The sequence below is a fragment of the Vipera ursinii genome, assembly GCF_947247035.1.
Source record: "Vipera ursinii genome assembly, chromosome: 9".
NCBI lineage: Eukaryota > Metazoa > Chordata > Lepidosauria > Squamata > Viperidae > Vipera > Vipera ursinii.
In genome coordinates, this window is record NC_139523.1 from 12,320,021 (window position 1) to 12,337,702 (window position 17,682).

A 17,682-nucleotide genomic window follows, 5' to 3' on the forward strand; every position below is an offset into this window, starting at 1 on the left:
AGCTTCTGTGACTGGCGCAGAGAAGCATCTCTCAGCCCCAAACCCAACCTTCCCCCCCCCCGCCGCCTTATAAACGCGCTGGGGAGGCCGCTTGGCCAGACTTGAGCTGAGCGAGGCCGCCGCTGCAAAGCGGGGCTCGCTCTGTCTCTCGCTCGCACGCTCCGAACCGGTCCCCTGGCTGGGCCACCGCGGCGGGGCACGGCCCGCGTTTGCCGGAGCGCTGGTGGGCAGAATCGGGGCTACGGGGGCCTCGCTCTACGCCTGGAGCAGAGGCGCCCGACGCCCCGAGGGCGCGCATCTCCATCGGGGCCCCAAAGCACCGACGCGCTCGCTCGCTCCCTCCCTCCCCGCTAAGCCTTAATGCCCGGCTGCGGGGCTGCGCCTGCTGCCGTCGGAGCCCCGACGGCGCCTAAAGGAGCCGAGGAGGCTGCCAAGCCGGCGAAAGTGGCGGCGGCAGCGCCTGCAGCGAGCAGCCGGGAGCTGGAAGTGCGCGGCGGCGGCAGCGCCTCCTCCTCCTCCTCCTCGTCGTCGTCGTCGTCTTCGCTGCCGGCGGCGATGCGGGGCGCGCTGGAGCTGGCGGAAGCCCGGCGGCGGCTGCTGGAGGCGGAGGGGCGGCGGCACCTGGTCTCGGAGCTGGAAGGCCGCGTCCAGCACCTGCACCGCGTCTTCCTCGAGGCCGAGCTGCGCCTGGCCACCCGCGCCGAGACGCTGGGCCGCCTGGGCGGCGGCGTGGCGCAGGCCGAGCTGCACCTGACGGCGCACGGGCAGCGCCTGAAGAAGACCGCGCGGCGCTACAAAAAGGCTCGCCCGCCCGCCCTGCTGGCCTCGGCCATGGCCCTGAGCAGCTGCGTGCCTTGGGCGGCCTGCCGGATGCGGCGAGGGGCCGGACCGGAGCCGCCGGAATCCCCCTTCCGGAGGAGTTTGCAGGGCGCGGCGCCTTTCAGCCCGCCGGAGCGGAGCCGGAGAGAGCCCTTGTCCGGCGCGGAGCAGCGGAAGAGCAGCGGCGCCGCTTCCTGAGCCGGGCAGGGAAGGACGCGGAGCGCGCAAGAGCTGGGAAGACTGCGGGATCGCCGCCGAATCCCGACCGGGAGGGGGGAAGGGAGAACCGTGCGGCGGCAGCTCTTCCTCCCTTCGATGCTCGTGACTCTCGCCGCATTAACCGACGGCCTCTCCTCTGCCCATCTCCCGCGGACTGTTAGACTTTGCTAAACTCGGGTTTCGTAGATGTGGGTTCAGCCACAGCTTTGGCTTATGCTTCGCATCAAGGCAGCACATTAAGCCAGCATCTCGTGATTTGGGCATGGCTTCTGATATGAATACTGCAGTTGCATTTTGTTGACTCACGGTTGTTGGAGACCTGTTTTATAACCCAGTGTGTTATTTGACGAGTGCAAAGACATCAGTAATTTTTGTAGCACTATAAATTATAGAATTAATAATCCAGTGCGTTTGAAACTAATGCCCTGAAATACAGAGCATATATTTTAGAGGGGAAAAAATTCCTTTCAGACTTTCTAAAACACTGGATGGAATGCTGAACAAGCTTTGTACTTTCCTTTCAAATGACGCCAATTGTTTTTCAATATAATTCTTTTTAAATAGTAAGATTGAAATTCCAGTAGTGTCCAGATTTTCTAAATAGAGTACGTGCTTGCCAGCTGAATGTTCATCTGCCTAGCTTAATACTATTCGACCATTTTTGCAATATTCTGTACTTGAGTTAACATTTTTAATGCAGAGGACAGTAAAGCAGTAATCACTATTTTTTTTTAAAAAAGGTAGATCAATTGGATACGTTCCTGTTCATACAGTCATCAACTTTATCAAGTGTTCTATGAACAAACTTAAAAGTAACATACGCCCAAAAATTAGTTCAAGCATATACATTTTTTTAGTAAATTGATATCTCTCCCCCCCCCCTCTCTCACACACAGCTTTCTAGTAGCTTCTGAAATGCAAAGGTTGGAAGCAGCCCAGAGAAGGTGGATTGTGCACTGACTTGGTTTGATAAGGTCAGCCTTGTTTCCAATGACCAGGGCAATAGTTGCTTTGATCTTTTATCTCTTCAAACTCTTTAGTCCATCCTTCTCTGACACATTGTTCGGCATCAGTTCTCTGAACCCCTAATCCCCATGGCCACTGGGGAAGGTTGCTTTGACTCAGTGGGGATCCAGGGAGAAGAAATACTAATACTAATGGGTTTCTAGGTAGCCTGGAAGACCAGAAAGAGCTGTGTGTTTCTGCCAGCTTTTTAAAGCAAGGAGTAGCTTACATGATGCCTTCAGACCCTTGTGTGCTGCTAAACACCAGTGCTTTTTTGTAAAAGAAAAAGGTGCCAGAACTCACACATGTCATATAAACCGCCTTGCCTATCCTACAAGGTTCCATCCAAAAAAGGTGCCGGAACTCCGTTCTGAGCGTTCTATGAGAAAAAAAGTCCTGCTAAACACCATAGGTTTCTCTGTATAAATGAGAAATGAGTCCTAATCACTTAATGCGGGCAGCATTAAGTGATTAGGACTCTCTGTTCTTTGCATTTTCAATACAAGTTTCTTGGTCATTTGAATTCATGGAGTGTGTTAATCTGAAACACAATATGTAGCAAATGTAACACTGATTTCTTCATTTAGCAGCTCTGGGAGTATGGTGTACACACACACACACACACACACACACACACACACACACACACACAGAGCTGCTTTGAAGCTGGACACTGAAATGTTTTTCAAAACACGAATAGCCCATCCTAAAAATGCTTTTGGAGAAAAGCCTCACTAAGTTTCGGTTGGGTAGAACTGCATGTTATCCACTAATAGGAATAGAATATTTGTACAATCTAAGCAGCATAAGAGCCAATTTGTTATGGTGGTTAAGGCCCCAGGCTACAAACTAGGTCTAGGAGATAGTGAGTCCTAGTGCTACCTTAGGCACAGAGGAAACTGGATGACCTTGGGCCAGTCCCTCTCTCTCAGCCCTGGGAAAGAGGCAATTGCAAACCACTTTTGAAATCTTGCCAAGAAAACTACAGGGATTCATCCAGGCAGTTGCTAGGAATCGGCACTGGTGTGAAAGCACACATAAGCAGCATCAGTTGAAATTGCATCGTAAACCAATTGTAAAAACACAAAAACGTTGTTTAAAATTTGGCTCATTTTTGCAACAACATAGTCATGCTAGTTTAGGCAGCAATCAACACGATAAAGATGTATAGCATTTTATTGTTTGCTGTATTGGTTCTCCACATGTGGGGTGAGTAGCAGTGGGGAAGCAGGAAGAGCTGATTGAGGGAAAAGAGCTCTGCAAAAGTTCAGTTGGCAATTTCCTGAAAAATATTCTTGCCAACCTAGAAAATCCCTGGTATTAAATTATGACCAAAAAATTTAAACTTCTGATCTCCTATCTGAAGACTGCCAACTTTAGGAACAGTTGATGTCAACTATGGTGGCATCTAAAGACATGCAAACCTAACCCATGTAATTAAAAAGAAAATCCACCTCTTAGTGGTTGCATGTCAGGTTTTTATTAAAGGCAGAAGAATAGGACTGGCAGATGATGAAAAGTGGAAATCCTGGATAGGCATTAATTATAATTAAATGCTGCCCTGATTGAAAATGATATAAGGGGGATGAAATCAAGAACAAATGCCTTAGTTAGCTTAGGTTTTCCATGAAGTGTGTCTATTACCTGAGTATATAATAACTTTCTTCTTTGAAATATATACGTAGTACAGGAGCTTAATAATAGATGGGTTCACCACCAAAATTAACTTGGCTACTGGATTTCTCTGTTTTCATGGCTGACATACGTTGAATCATTTAGCTGGATGGGTTCATACAACACACTGAAAATGAGTTAAAACTCAGCTATCTAAACTTAACATGCAATGTAAATACAGCTGCTAGAAATTTAGCTGACCGGGCTAAGTATGCTCTCCCAAAGCAGCGGATGTAATGCTAAAATGCATATGCAGAAGTAAACCCTGTAGAATTTGACATTTTGTAATCCCAGCTAAGTGGGCATAGAATTGCATTCAAAAAAAGGCCAGCCTTTTGGCCCAGCAGATGGCTTGATAACAGCTTTTATTTATAGAGTAAAAAGTAGATTGGATAAAGAAAAGTGGGCACAGGTTTCAAATATACTTTGAGGGAGGATTAACATTTGTTCTGATCTAGCTGCCTGTAATATTTCTATGTCAAAAAAAAATAGGGAAACTTGATTTCCTTTCATTATATTTCATCGGGAACGCCTTCTGTTGCCTATAATGGTATCTCTCTGAAAAAAACTTGAAGTTATTTGAGCAACTTTGATGCATATCTTTAAAAATAGAAGGGGAAAAAACCCGCTTACAAAAATTGTTTTGTGGGAACACAAGGGAGAGAGATCCAGTTACGTCAGGGGTGTCCAACCTTGGCAACTTTTAAGATCTGTGGACTTCACCTTGCTAAAATCCCCAGCCAACCCATGTTGGTTAGGCAATTCAGGGAATTGAAGCCCACAAATCTTTTTTTTCTTTTTCTTTTTTTACAAATGACAGCACATAGCCCCCAACAATCTGGCTCCTCATTTTACTAACGTTGGAAGGATGGAAGGCTGAGTCAACCTTGGGCTGGTGAGAATCGAACTGCAATTGGCAGTCAGCAGAATTAGCTTGCAATGCAGCATTGTAACCACTGCACCATCATGGCTTATCAAAGCCCACCAGTCTTAAAGTTGTCAAGGGTGGGCATCCTTGATTTATATGGTTTGTTGTATTTATATGGTTTGTTTAAGGCCCCATCATTTCTGATGGATAATTACTCTGCTGGAATGAATGAATGTTTTTTTTAGCATAGCCATCCATTGGAAAGAAACATACCATTTGTACCTAAATAAATATATTTTTCATTGTATATTGTCTTTGATATTGCATCAGAAGTGGGAAGAAAAAGGTGAGATGCCAAGGAGAGCAAATCTTACACAGGTTGATACCTTGGGAGAAGAACTTGGGTTATCAGCGAGGACTCCTATGGATCATATGAACATCTGGGGAGCCTGAAGTACATGCTTGAACTCAAGAAGACTTCAGCAGAAGAGTACAGGAGTTTGCATTTCACGCCTTTGATCTACAAATGGGAAATCCGGAGTAGCCTTATTCCAAAGTGGAGTGCTTCTTAGCTAGATTCATGGAAATTGGAGGGAGGGAAAAACAGCCCCACCACTAGAGACTATAAGCTGTAGGCAAAGGCATTGTTGGGTGCTTGAAAAAAGCTGCAGCCTTGGTGAGCAAATGGAAATAAAAATCCAGTACCTTGCTTAGATGGGATGGCATACGTGAATGGTAGGCCGGGGTGAAAAACAAGAATGCAATGTTCAAAATGAGAGAATTTTTCTCCATTCAATCTGAATTTTAAGATTTAGCAGCAAACTCAATGCTGACTATTCTTTTAGAGGTAAACACAGCTGTGTGTGAGCTGAGGTTGAGAACCAAAGAGGGCTGTGGAACCACAGAAAGGGATCCATTTCAGCTGCATTTTTCCCTGGCCTGGAAAAACATGGGTTTAACTGCCAGGTTTCTAGACAGATTACAAAGGAAGGTTAAGATCCCATCTCCTGGGTGTAAAAAAGTCCTTGAATCAAGTCTCAGGACTTCCAGGTAGATCTGGAAAATATATCTATCTGGTGTCTAATAATCTGGTAAATCGAGGGAAATCCAGATCAGTGCTCTGGATCAATATAATACGGGATTCTAGGATTTTTATGTGCTGGAAGAAAGGAATATCAGCTCCACACCAGCATAGACCCACTGTCTATAGCAGTATTTCTCAACCTTAATAAATTTAAAATGGGTGGACTTGCAACTTCCAAAATTCAGGGAGTTGAAGTCAACCTACTTTACAGATGCCAAGGTTGAGAAATATTGTTTTACAGTAATTGGCAGCAAGGTCTCATATCCCATCTAGCAAAATAAGGGAAGGAGGTGGAGGAATTTTCATGGGGCACAGAGAAGGCAAAAGCCCACCTTTATGGGAGTGGCATAAGTGGTGAGGATGGAAGCAGAACACATTGTACACTTCAGCTTATGAGAGGTTGTCTGAGTTGGTCCTCATAAAAATGATTCTCTTCTGTAAAATACAACATTCACCCATTCAGAGCACAGAGACTACTGGTGCCTTCGAATCAGATGCGAATCAATCTACTGCAAGACGCTTTGGTGATGGTGGTTAGATTCAAAGTTGCCAGGCAAGAATGTAGAATGCAAAGGAGGTGGGCGGGGCTGCACAGGAGATAGGTTTGTGACATCTACTGCTCCAGTTTGGTGTGTGGTTTAATGAGTAACTGGAGGAAATCCACGGATACATTAAATAAAGGTAATTCTTCACGGACTTGATCAGTTGAGTTGTTTTGGTGGGCGACAGAAATCAAGTCATTAGGTCACAGATCTGGTCCTGATACTTCCAAAGATGTTGATACTTCTTTTAGTCTTCCTGTTGCAAACCAGTACTGGGAAGGGAGCACCATCCCTTAATGACACCCTAATTATAGGCATGAGGCTGGAGAATAGTAGCAAGGACCAGACAAGCATTTTGGAAAAGGGCATGATCCAAGTGGTGGAAGGAAGCCTGATTCATCTTCGGATCTATGGTAAAGGCATCCACAAATCCAGCTGGCAGAGCATTCGGTTTGTGGAGACTTCTTCCTTGAGTACTTTTGTCATGAACTATTCAGTCTGCCCCGAAAGAACAAGTGATTTATTGATACAGCCAAACAGTGATGAGGTGCAAGATACTTCTGCAATACTCGCTGTGCAGGTTCAGGTCCTGAGGAAGAATATCCGCTTCAAGGACTACATGATGTGCCTTGAGGATCATCATGGGAGATCACGCCAGTTGCTCAAGGATAGTCATCTGCTCCTCCGAGTGACAGAGGACAAAGGTTTGTACCTACCTCGCTGGCTTGAAATTACCTTAATAGTTGTGCTCTTAGCACTCTCAGGGATATTTAGTGGTCTCACCCTAGGCCTAATTGCCCTTGATCCTATGGGATTGCGCATTGTGAAAAATTGTGGCACGCCTAAGGAGAGGGAATATGCCACCAAGATTGAACCCCTCCGAAGGAAGGGGAATTATTTGCTCTGTTCTTTGCTGCTTGGTAATGTTTTAGTCAATTCTTCTCTCACCATATTTTTGGACACAGTTATTGGGGAAAACATGTGGTCTATTGTGATCTCTACTATTGCTATTGTCCTCTTTGGGGAGATCCTTCCACAAGCCATCTGCTCCCGTCATGGTTTGGCAATAGGTGCCAATACCGTCTTCATCACCAGGTTGGTTATGTTCATCACATTCCCAGCCTCTTACCCTCTTAGTAAGATCTTGGACTACCTACTTGGGAAAGAAATGGGCACTGTCTACAACCGAGAGAAACTGATGGAGATGCTTAGATTGACTCAGCCTTATAATGACCTGATGAAAGAAGAGCTGAATATCATCGAAGGAGCCCTGGAGTTGAGGACTAAGATGGTGGAAAATGTCATGACCCCATTAAAAGACTGCTTCTTTCTCAACAGTGATGCCATCCTGGACTTTGATACAATGACAGAGATTCTAGAGAGTGGCTACACACGGATCCCAATATATGAGAATGAAAAGACTAACATTGTGGACATGTTATATGTCAAAGATCTTGCATTTGTTGACCCAGATGATCACACCCCACTCAAGACAATCACCAAGTTTTACAACCACCCAATTCATTATGTCTCCAACACTACCACATTGGATGCTGTGCTTGAAGAATTCAAAAAAGGTAACGACAGAGTGTATTTAATGCTGGCTTTGGGATGTCCATAAAATAGAACAATTTGGGATGTTTAGAATAGGCAAAAGTGGCTGTCCTAGTCTTTAAAAAATGGTTGTGGTCAGCCACACAACTACCTCCAAGTAGGTAGTAAATTAACTTTTCTGGAGATTTGCACAATTCCTGCTCATGTGAACACACGTCTCCCTCTCCTGAAAGTTTTGTAAAGATCTAATAGTTCTGTTTAAGGCTGAATAAGGAGAAATATATCTATAGTAAGAAAAGCCAATCAGAAAATAAATTAAGAGTAGCATTTTTTTAAATAAAATTATATTTGCAATAGAATGTATTATTTTGATGCTATAATTATTGAGCAGGACTAGAGAGATATGCCGAAAATCTCTATCCAAAGTGCCAGCTATGTTCAGGATAGAAGCAAAAGCTTGTATAAACCGTTGTAAGAGAATATGTGAGGCAATAGACATCCCTGCTTTGAACCAATAGGCAAAAGTAACGGCTTTCCTTGCCCAGTCGTGTCCAACTCTAGGTGCTGGTGCTCATCTCCATTTCTTAGCTGAGGGAGCCAGCATTGTCTGAAGACATTTTTGTCGTCCTGTGGCCAGCAAGACTATACGCTGAGGTGCATGGAACATGGTTACCTTCTCACCGAAGTGGTATCTGTTTATCTACTCACATTTGCATGCTTTTGGACTGCTAGAGGGGGCAGGAGCTGGAGCAAGGAACAGGAGCTGCCCCCATTGTGCAGTGCTCAGGTCTTCATCCAGGGCTGTCAGTTTTCCATCTGACCAGCTCAGCGTCTTTAACCACTGAGCTTTCACGCCTCCTAGCTCTGAACCAAGGTGACATGAAAAACAGGTTATTTAGCAGATATAACGTTTACAAGGTTTTACAAAAACTGGAATCTGTTTTTAAAGGACTATTTTGATGTAACTCTAGACCAGTGATGGCGAACCTTTTAGAGACCGAGTGCCCAAACTGCAACCCAAAACCCACTTATGTATCATCGGGTGTCGTGTGGGCGTGGCCAATTGGGTGGGCGTGGCCAATTGGCTTGGTGTGGTCGATTGGGTGGGCATGGCTGTGGTGGCAATGGCAGACTGGACGGGTCTAAAAAGTTCAATCCATCAATTCCAACTTTGCGAGATCTTTTTTTTTTCCCCCACGAGAAGTTGAAATTGATTGATTGAACCTTTTCTTTTTTTTTGCACATGGCGGTGGAGTCCTAAAGCGAAAAAGTTTTATAAAACCCAGCTGAAGGCCTAGGACTGGGGTGACGGTACATGTGCCCACAGAGAGGGCTCTGTGTGCCACCTGTGGCATGCGTGCCATAGGTTCGCCACCACGGCTCTAGACAGATAACTAAATCTGTCCCACAGGTAAGTCTCACCTGGCCATTGTCCAAAAGACGCATGAGGTTAGCCACGAACAAATCTCTGAAGTGGTGGGCTTAGTAACCTTGGAGGATGTCATTGAAGAAATCATCAAGTCAGAAATCGTGGATGAATCGGATATTTACGGTTAGTTTTATTCTTAAATAGTTGTAGAAAATAATTGTATCCATATGTGTGCGAGGGAAACAACAACAGGCAGAATCTCACTCTTTATGAACAGTCACACTTTTTGTGGGACTTTAAAGATGAGTGTGTTTATTATGAGTGTGTTTATTATGATGATTCTGGTAATAATCATAATAAACAAATTAGTCTTTGAAAATCCTACAACATCCTTCTTGTTTCTGCTGCTAATGGTGTCTCTTCTGCAAATGGTTTTGAAAGGAAACCCTGTATGGTTATATGCCTGCATCTCACTTTTGAAGGGTGAAGAGTTTTAGAAATGTTGAAACTTACCCCAGATTCAGCTTCCTTAAAGGAAGCTGCTGCAGGAACATAGTTTCTTTGTCTAATATAGACCGTATCTGTGCTGCTTCAGAAAGCATGATGAAGAAAAAAGATGCGAAATTACACAGCACGGAGAGAAGAGAACCATCAGGAGCAAACAATCAGAACCACTCATGAATAGAAGCTTTATTTGTTAGTCACCTATGTTACAAGAAGCTCAGCAGACTAATTACATTCTCTTGGGAAAAGTGAGATAAGACTTCAAGGATTCTGTGGGAGGTCCGGCTTCTGCTGCTTTCTGCACTGCAAGGACTCTAAACTAGGCCCCTTCTTAACGCCTCCCTCCAGTCTACCTGGAAGTGCTTGAAAATGAACATTGTCAAGAATGGGGATAGGATGCAAAAGGGTGGGAAGTACCTGGGTTTCTCCTCCTGTCCACATGAAGCTTTACCAAATGGAAATAACCCTCACTCCTTTCCTTATGCTCCTGGCTTAGCATCAGGGCACTCTATCTAAATAATATTTGTGACTGTGGAATGCAGTTCCCTGTACTTCCTATTTTATTGCATTCATATCCCACTTTTTCTTTTAAATTCCTGTTTGGACACATGCTTTCTCTTTTTAATTCCTACCTTTTATAGCTTCTCGCTTTTTATAATTTTTTAAAAATATATTTTTTCTCTGATGTATCCTCTACAGCTTTTTAAATGACTGTACACACACACACACACACACACACCACCGTCTTATGCTGGTCTATGACTGTAATAAAGTTTTGGCTTGATTTGAAGCCAGTGGGCTAAGCTGGGAGAGTAGCTGGCCCAAAATCACCCACGGTTGAATGTAGGTTTGAATCCGGTTCTCTCCACTTGAAGGCCAACCCTTTGACAACTCCTTGGCTGTCCAACCTGAATTTGTTGGTGACCTTTTCTTTGCCTTTCACCTTTGCAGTTGACAATCGATCTAAAAGAAGAGTCACTGGGATAAGGAAGTGGGATTTCTCTGCTTTCAGGGATTATGAAAGCGAAGCAAAGATCTCCAAGCAGCTGCTCCTGGCTGCCCATCGCTTCCTCTCCACAGGTAGCATGTCAGGTGCAAGCCCAAAGCCGACACACCAAACCCAATCGAGTCCAATCCTCTATTTGCTTCACCCAAACGGACAGAATATAACCTTCGTACCTACTTGACGTATCCTCAGAACTTCAAGGGCATTTTATAGCCCCCTGGTCACATCTAGCCCTTTGATTGTCCTTGCCCGGCCTGTGTGAGATCAAAAGTAAATCAGTGTATGCATGCATGCAATGCAACTGCATTGCTTTATTTTGAAGGTGACTGTAATTCTTTTTCCAGTTTACATATCTGCATGCGTGGGTGCCTATGCAACCTCCCAGTAATGTGTTGGTCCATAACACTCCCAGTTTCTCATGTGGCCCTTTGGGAAAATTAATTGTCCACCTCTGTTCTAGGGTGTGGTTGCCCTTCCAACTTTGTTACTGTCTATTACAGCTTTGGGGGAATATTTATCCACCGTGACTTTTTTGGGGAAAAAAATGTCCTTGGGAACACTCATCCCTGTGCCCTTTCCCCATCATGCAGAGATCTTGCAATTTTGCCCCACCCTCATCTCTGAAAAATACCTGCTGCGTCTGCTGAAGCACCGGGATGTCATTTGTGAGCTGAAATTTGATGAGAACTTCAAGGACTCCCCCCACCATTACTTGTACCACAGGAATAAAATGGCAGATTACTTCATCCTCATCTTGCAGGTACTATGCAGTCTTCTCTTCTCCCTTCAGCCCCATGAATGGGCCTTTTCCACTCATACAATGTGGGTGGCACAGGAGCCCCACCTGCATGGTTCAGCTAAGATGCTATGAGATGTCAGGTGCAGCCCAGTTCAAATCTTGTCTGCCAAAATAAGAGTTTTCCAACGGTAATCTTTTCTCTTTTCCAGGGGAAGGTGGAGGTAGAAGCGTGTAAGGAAAACATGAAGTTTGAGAATGGGCCCTTCTCCTACTATGGGGTAATGGCTCTAGGGCCACTCAGCCCAACAGGTAATTTGCCACTCTGTACTCTCTGCTCAAATGTGTGCTTTGCCTAATGCAGATGTGTCCAACTTTAAGGCTTGTGGACTTCAACTCCCAGAATTCCCCAGCCACAAGCTAAATCTGTATTTTTTTAAAAAAAAAATATCTCTAGTTCTAGCATGACATTTGAAGCTTCATCCAAGTTATTAGGTTTAATTGCTCCTCTTGGCCGAAGAGTCTAATTGCAAATTGTACATTTGACTTAAGATTCTTTCCTGACTGATTGAGGACAATAGTAAATCAGGAGCTATTTAGTGCCCTCTGGTGGTTTGAATTGTAGTATAGTTTACACGCTGATTAATCCTTCTCTGCCTTTTAAAAAGGTGCTGAGGGAATAACATCATGGAAAGGGACCTTGGAGGTTTTCTAGTCCAACCTCCTGCCCAAGTGAGGAGATTTTATTCATCTCAGACAAATGGCTGTCCAATCTTTTCTGGAAGAGAGCTAGGCAAAGGCTGCGTTCACACAACCCTCTTGTGCTAGTGATATTCATAACTCAGTGTTTGCACGATGCATTGTATCATCATCAAAAGATTCAGGCTGGATTTACACCCTCCAAAATTAACCATATGAGCCTTAAACAAGTTAGTACCTTGTCAGTCTGAATCAATTAGCATGCTTGCCCATCTTGCAAAAACAACTATGAGCTTAAAAGTCAATCTGTTGTACAAATGCAGCCTCTGGGTTTGTAACGGAGCTTTTAACAACCAAAGTAAAAACCAGAGTGTCGCATGTTTTACGTTGTCTACTTCATGAAAGCCTCCTTGAAAAATAGCTGCAGGGAAAAGAGGAACTTGCGGTAGCTAGAAAATCTGGCTGCCTTGTGTTTGCTCAAAAATAGGGGGCAGACAGCGTGATTGATTTAATTATTAAAATTTATTTACTGTCCATATTGTTTCAAAGCGACTTTCTGAGGCTTCAGGTGATTCAAGAGTGTTTGTCCATGGCAGAGCTGGAAAAGTTCTTCCTGAAACCCTGAGTAGCCCAGCTAGTCAATGGCTGCATTCACCACCCTGCTAGGTTCCAAAATGGCTGGTCTTCTTTTTTTTTTTAACACGTTGTATAAATCCAGTCATTATAGTTTATAAACCTGGTGAATGGAACTATAGCTTCTTCAGCAAAGAAAGCTTAAATAAGCCATACTTTAGTACACTAAATACCCCAGTTGAAAAGGCCGAGCTTGGAGAGATGGATAGGAGAATACAGCGATGAACAAGTCGGAGAGGGGATGGAACCACAGGATAAAATTCTTGTCTCCTTGTCCACAATGTCTAGGGATTGAGGCCAGCTCCCTGGCTCGCTTCAGCAGCATCAACCAGATGAGCTATGAACAGATGAATTCTGCCTTCGTCAGCACCATCAGCACCAACCAGGTCCTCCCCAGCACCAGCCTGCAATATATGGCTGATTTCACTGTCCGAGCCATCAGTGACCTCCTGTACATCAAGGTGAGCCAGTGAGGGACCTCTGTGAGAGTCATAAATCTATTCTAAGCTGTCAATAACCCAGTAATTGTAGATCAGATTAAGAGAACCTATGATCTTGCAGATGTTACTCAATTGCACCAACAGAAACATCTGGAGAATCGTTGGCTCCTCATTTCTGCTTCCACAAATTTGCCTCCTATCAGATTCTAAAGAACATAATTAACGTTCGGTTGATTTACTAGCTTCCTCCCTTCTTTGGGGGACAGACAAGATATTATGGTGGCAGATTTGTACAAAGACTGATTCTTCAGTTCTAGCATATTCCTCCAAGGAAACTTTCCTCAACCTTATGCCCTCCATTTGTGTACAAGCTTCATAACTCTAGAGATCCAGCACAATCTATTTGTCCAGTTTGATATGGCAGCTTGTCGTCCAGTCCACCTTTCCAGCCTATATGTGGCTCGGTGGTTACACTCATATCCCACGAAGCATAATGTTATTTATTTAGTTTGGGCTTCATCTGATTTGTGACTGCAGCTAAATCTTTATTCTACAAACCATAGCTAAATTAATTATAGATTGGATGCTAAGCCAACTCAGTCAATCTTCTTAGTTTCTGCTTGGTCCATTGGCCTCCAAGCCTCTTCTCAACTAGAGAAAAGGTTTAGGTTACCACTTTCTGATCCTTTCTGGTTTCTGGCCTGCTCAATACATTTCTGACTGGTTTCTCCACAAAGTAGCTGGAAGAAACCTCTGGAGCATTATTGCCCCAAATTATCCCATGCTCTTGATTGCTGGTGGTAAGTTCTTGAATTCTTGCTTTCTCTTCCTAATCCAGATCACAAGGGAGCAATACCAGAACTGTTTAATGGCCTCCTTAATAGACATCAATAGCTCTGGAGAATCTACTACTAAGACACCCCCAAACATCTCTACACCCAATTTGAAGAAAGAGCCATCTGAATCAGAATAAGGGTGGCTAAACAGATCAATCCAAACAGATCATAAGGACCCGATTCTAGAAAGCCTTCTACTTGAACCTCAATATTTACCTTTCGGTTGACATCTGAGGTCCTTTGTTCCACAAGATAATCATTTATCATCTCCAGGATGACAAACTCCACATTTGGAAGTGAGGAAACTCTTATCTACTTATTTTTTCCCCAAAAAATGGGCTACGCATTTTTCTTCATTTTTGGTTGGTTTATGGACTGCCACTAATACAAACTAATTTTTTTTTCTATATATCAATGGAGGAGAAGAACAATTTTCATCGAGCCTACGGTCTGTTAGGCTCGATTCTGCCTAAAAGGAGTACGGTACTTTAGAAGATTTCAGAATATAATTCTGCAGCAAAACCATGCTCATTTTTTATAAAACAGAGAATGCTTAGTGGATTATACCTGGAGAAGTGGATAACATCTCCTGTTTCAGCGACTGATTTAACAAGTGGATTGTAATTATTTTTGTCTGCTTTCCTGTCTGTACTTTTTCTTTTTCTTATAATAAATCAGCTCACTATTTATTTGAGTTTGCCACAGGCCACTTCGATCAAAATGCGTAATTTTTTGTTTAAATGTGGAATTTCCTTACCTATGAAATTATGCTACTTGCTCACCTGTAAAATGAGGTTTCTACTTTTCAGTTGATAATAAAATGCACATTTATTTCTGCCCTGTTTTTGTCCTTTGGATGTGTTCTGTCAGGATTTGATATCCAGAAAAGGACATCCAGAGTACGGTAAAAAAAAAAGCAAGGTGATGTCATGCCTAAAATAGGCAGAGATTCGATTATTCCTTCATTGATACCATCTTCATTTTTGACCATACTTGAAGACATGTATATTCAATTCATATTAAGGTTCACACTCATATCACGATGCCCCACACAATTATTTATTCTCTTAGCCAGTCCATAATATTATTCTAAAATAGAAGGCAAGGCACAGCTCTCACAAACCAAGAAAAGCATATCAATTAATGTCAGACGTAGACCACCTTTAAGCTCAAATGCCACCACAAATTTGCTTTCATCCTACTATTCTTTTTTATTGAAAAGTTTTAACATACATTTTATCTTTAACAATCCCCCCTCCCCCTCCCCTCCCCCTCCCTCCCTACCCCTCTCCCCCTCCCCCCCCCCCCGACTTCCCAGAGCTACTATTCATCCTACTATTCTTGAATAGAATTGCTATTCAAAGTAAATTCAGCAATTTTAACTAGAATGATTGAATTTTAGTTTTCTTCCAGGAAAATAATAATAGACAGACTTAAATGCCTTTTAAAAAAGTCAAATCACAAAGTTCCTTTTCAAAACCTGGGAAAATAGAGAAAATCCAGGCCAAACCATGCCTTCCCTTTGACCATCATGGCAACTATTACATTGCTTGCTCTCCTTGACAGCTAGATTCCCCCTCCTTGATCTACAAGGACATTCTGAAAAGCTTGCAGAAAGAGGGCCCACTGCAGTTTGCCATTCTCAGGGGCTCAACAGTGTTAATTCTGGATTCTCAGTCACCCAGGTCATAGTTGTCTCAAAAGGTATTTTTTCAAAAGACAACTGGACTCAAGGGGGAAAAACAGTCCAGTTCCCTTTGGGAAAAAGCACCATTGAGATCTCAGGTTGGTTTATTTATTTATTTATTTAATTGGATTTATATACCGCCCTTTCCCGCAGGACTCAAGTTAAAGGACTCAGGTTAAAGATTTGTGTAGGCAGTTTCCTGTGTCCTTCTTTTCAGAGGACAGGTCTCTGTTTAACAGAATGTCTGCAAGCAGTCCTTTGCCACAAGGCCTCTTCTATCTGAAGTGCTGCCTAGAGTAAATTCAGGCGAGAGGGAAAGAATTATGAAGTACAGACCTGGAATTCACCCATCATTCCACTAACAGATTAAGCAGATAAATGGGTCATCCCTCAGCGGTCTTCTCCATCATGTTAATGGCTTGGTGGCATTCATACTATATATTGTGCAATACATCTGTTGTGTAGTGGGTTCTGGAGAGCAGGAAGGACGCCGAGACGATGAGTACAGCATAGCAGCTCTTTATTAGGTGGAAGGGACTGTACTGGGGAATAGGGGCTACCTGCATTCTTATATATACCTGGCCAGTACCTGGCCAGATACTCAACCAACCAATCGGTTTGAACCTCTGTTTCCCGCCGAAATGCTTCCCGCCAAAACAGTTACAGTTCAACGCCTCCTGGTGGTGACTCTTATACACAGCTTTAGGTGTTGCAATAAAGCTTAATACATAACACACCCCTTAGTACAGACATGTCAAACTTGCAATGTCATGTGACATCGCACGACGTATTGGAGCTTTTTTCCCATTGCCGGCAATGGGGTGGGTGCGGTTTCGTTGTGATGCGTCTGGCCCGTGGGCTGGCAGTTTGACACCCCTGCCTTAGTATGTCCAGTTGTGGATTGCTGGGTCTTTTACCCACAACTTCAGCCCAGCTCTAAAAAACCAGAAATTAAGCTGTTTTGGATTTTCCTGCACCAAGTCCAGTAAGAACTTTTCCTAAGAAGGAAAACATAGGAAAAACAATAATTATATATAAAGTATTCTATTTAAACTCAATAAAATCTGTGTAGTTCAATTAGTTGTATATTACTTCCTTGACTAAGCTCTTGATTTGTAGGATGGTTGACTCTTCTGCCTGGATGTACACAGGCAGGACTTCTCATTGGTTCTTGTGTCTTCCTCTTTTCTCATAACAGCTCTTTATTATGTGGAAGTGACTGTACTGGGGAATAGGGGCTACCTGCACTCTTTATATACCTGGCCAGTACCTGGCCAGGTACACAACCAACCAATCGGATTGAACCTTTGTTTCCTGCCGAAACTGCTTCCCGCCAAAACAGTTACAGTTCAACGCCTCCTGGTGGTGACTCTTATACAACGCTTTAGATGTTCCTAAAAGCCTAATACGTAACAACATCAATCCAGTCCTTCTCAACCTTGCCAATGTTAATACGTAACAACATCAATCCAGTCCTTCTCAACCTTGCCAATGTTGAGATGTCTGGGCTTCAACTCCAAGAATTGTCCAGCCAGCCACTTCTTTGCAGCTCACTGGTTCTCTTGTTTTTGTATTCTGAATTGAATTATCCACACGAATATTTTACTAATCCCATGGTAGTTCTTGCATGGTTGTTAAACAAAAAAACCAAACCAAACCTGGGGACTCTGAAGACCTACTACTTGCTCTGATATCCATATTGAGTGAATTAGCAAGAGCAGGTGTCAGAGCAAAGGGTCACTTCATAACTTTGGTGCTTCTGCTGTGGCCTCATTATGTCCAACCAGTTTCAAGTCAGCCTGCTGTACTCGTGCAATTATATACTATTCAGATGCTCTCTCCTCCCTCTCTCTCTATGCACCAACAGAAGCAAGCTTGAGTGAAGCACACGCCCTCCACAGCCACATTAAAAAAATCTTTTGCGTCAATCCTGAGAAAAACACGCTTGCCATCAGGGAAGAGGAAATAGGTTAGCTAGATATGGCTTTGAAGGGTTGCCAGCTTTCC

General features: G+C 43.6%; 2 protein-coding genes across 2 annotated transcripts; both read left to right on the top strand.

Annotated features, from left to right (window-relative positions):
- Positions 1-121: 121 nt before the first annotated feature.
- TRNP1 (TMF1 regulated nuclear protein 1) lies at positions 122-1,866 on the top strand. Its single transcript, XM_083369584.1, has 2 exons — positions 122-1,443; positions 1,475-1,866. The coding sequence occupies exon 1, from the start codon at positions 361-363 to the stop codon at positions 1,015-1,017; it is 657 nt and encodes a 218-aa protein (XP_083225710.1). The 5' UTR covers positions 122-360; the 3' UTR covers positions 1,018-1,443; positions 1,475-1,866.
- A 4,661-nt stretch (positions 1,867-6,527) lies between these two features.
- Positions 6,528-14,125, top strand: LOC310644800 (metal transporter CNNM4-like; the record flags this gene model as incomplete). The annotated part of the gene is made up of 7 exons (XM_083370108.1): positions 6,528-7,788; positions 9,177-9,317; positions 10,590-10,718; positions 11,235-11,404; positions 11,593-11,692; positions 13,001-13,173; positions 13,991-14,125. The coding sequence occupies 7 exons, from the start codon at positions 6,528-6,530 to the stop codon at positions 14,123-14,125; spliced, it is 2,109 nt and encodes a 702-aa protein (XP_083226234.1).
- Positions 14,126-17,682: the final 3,557 nt, after the last annotated feature.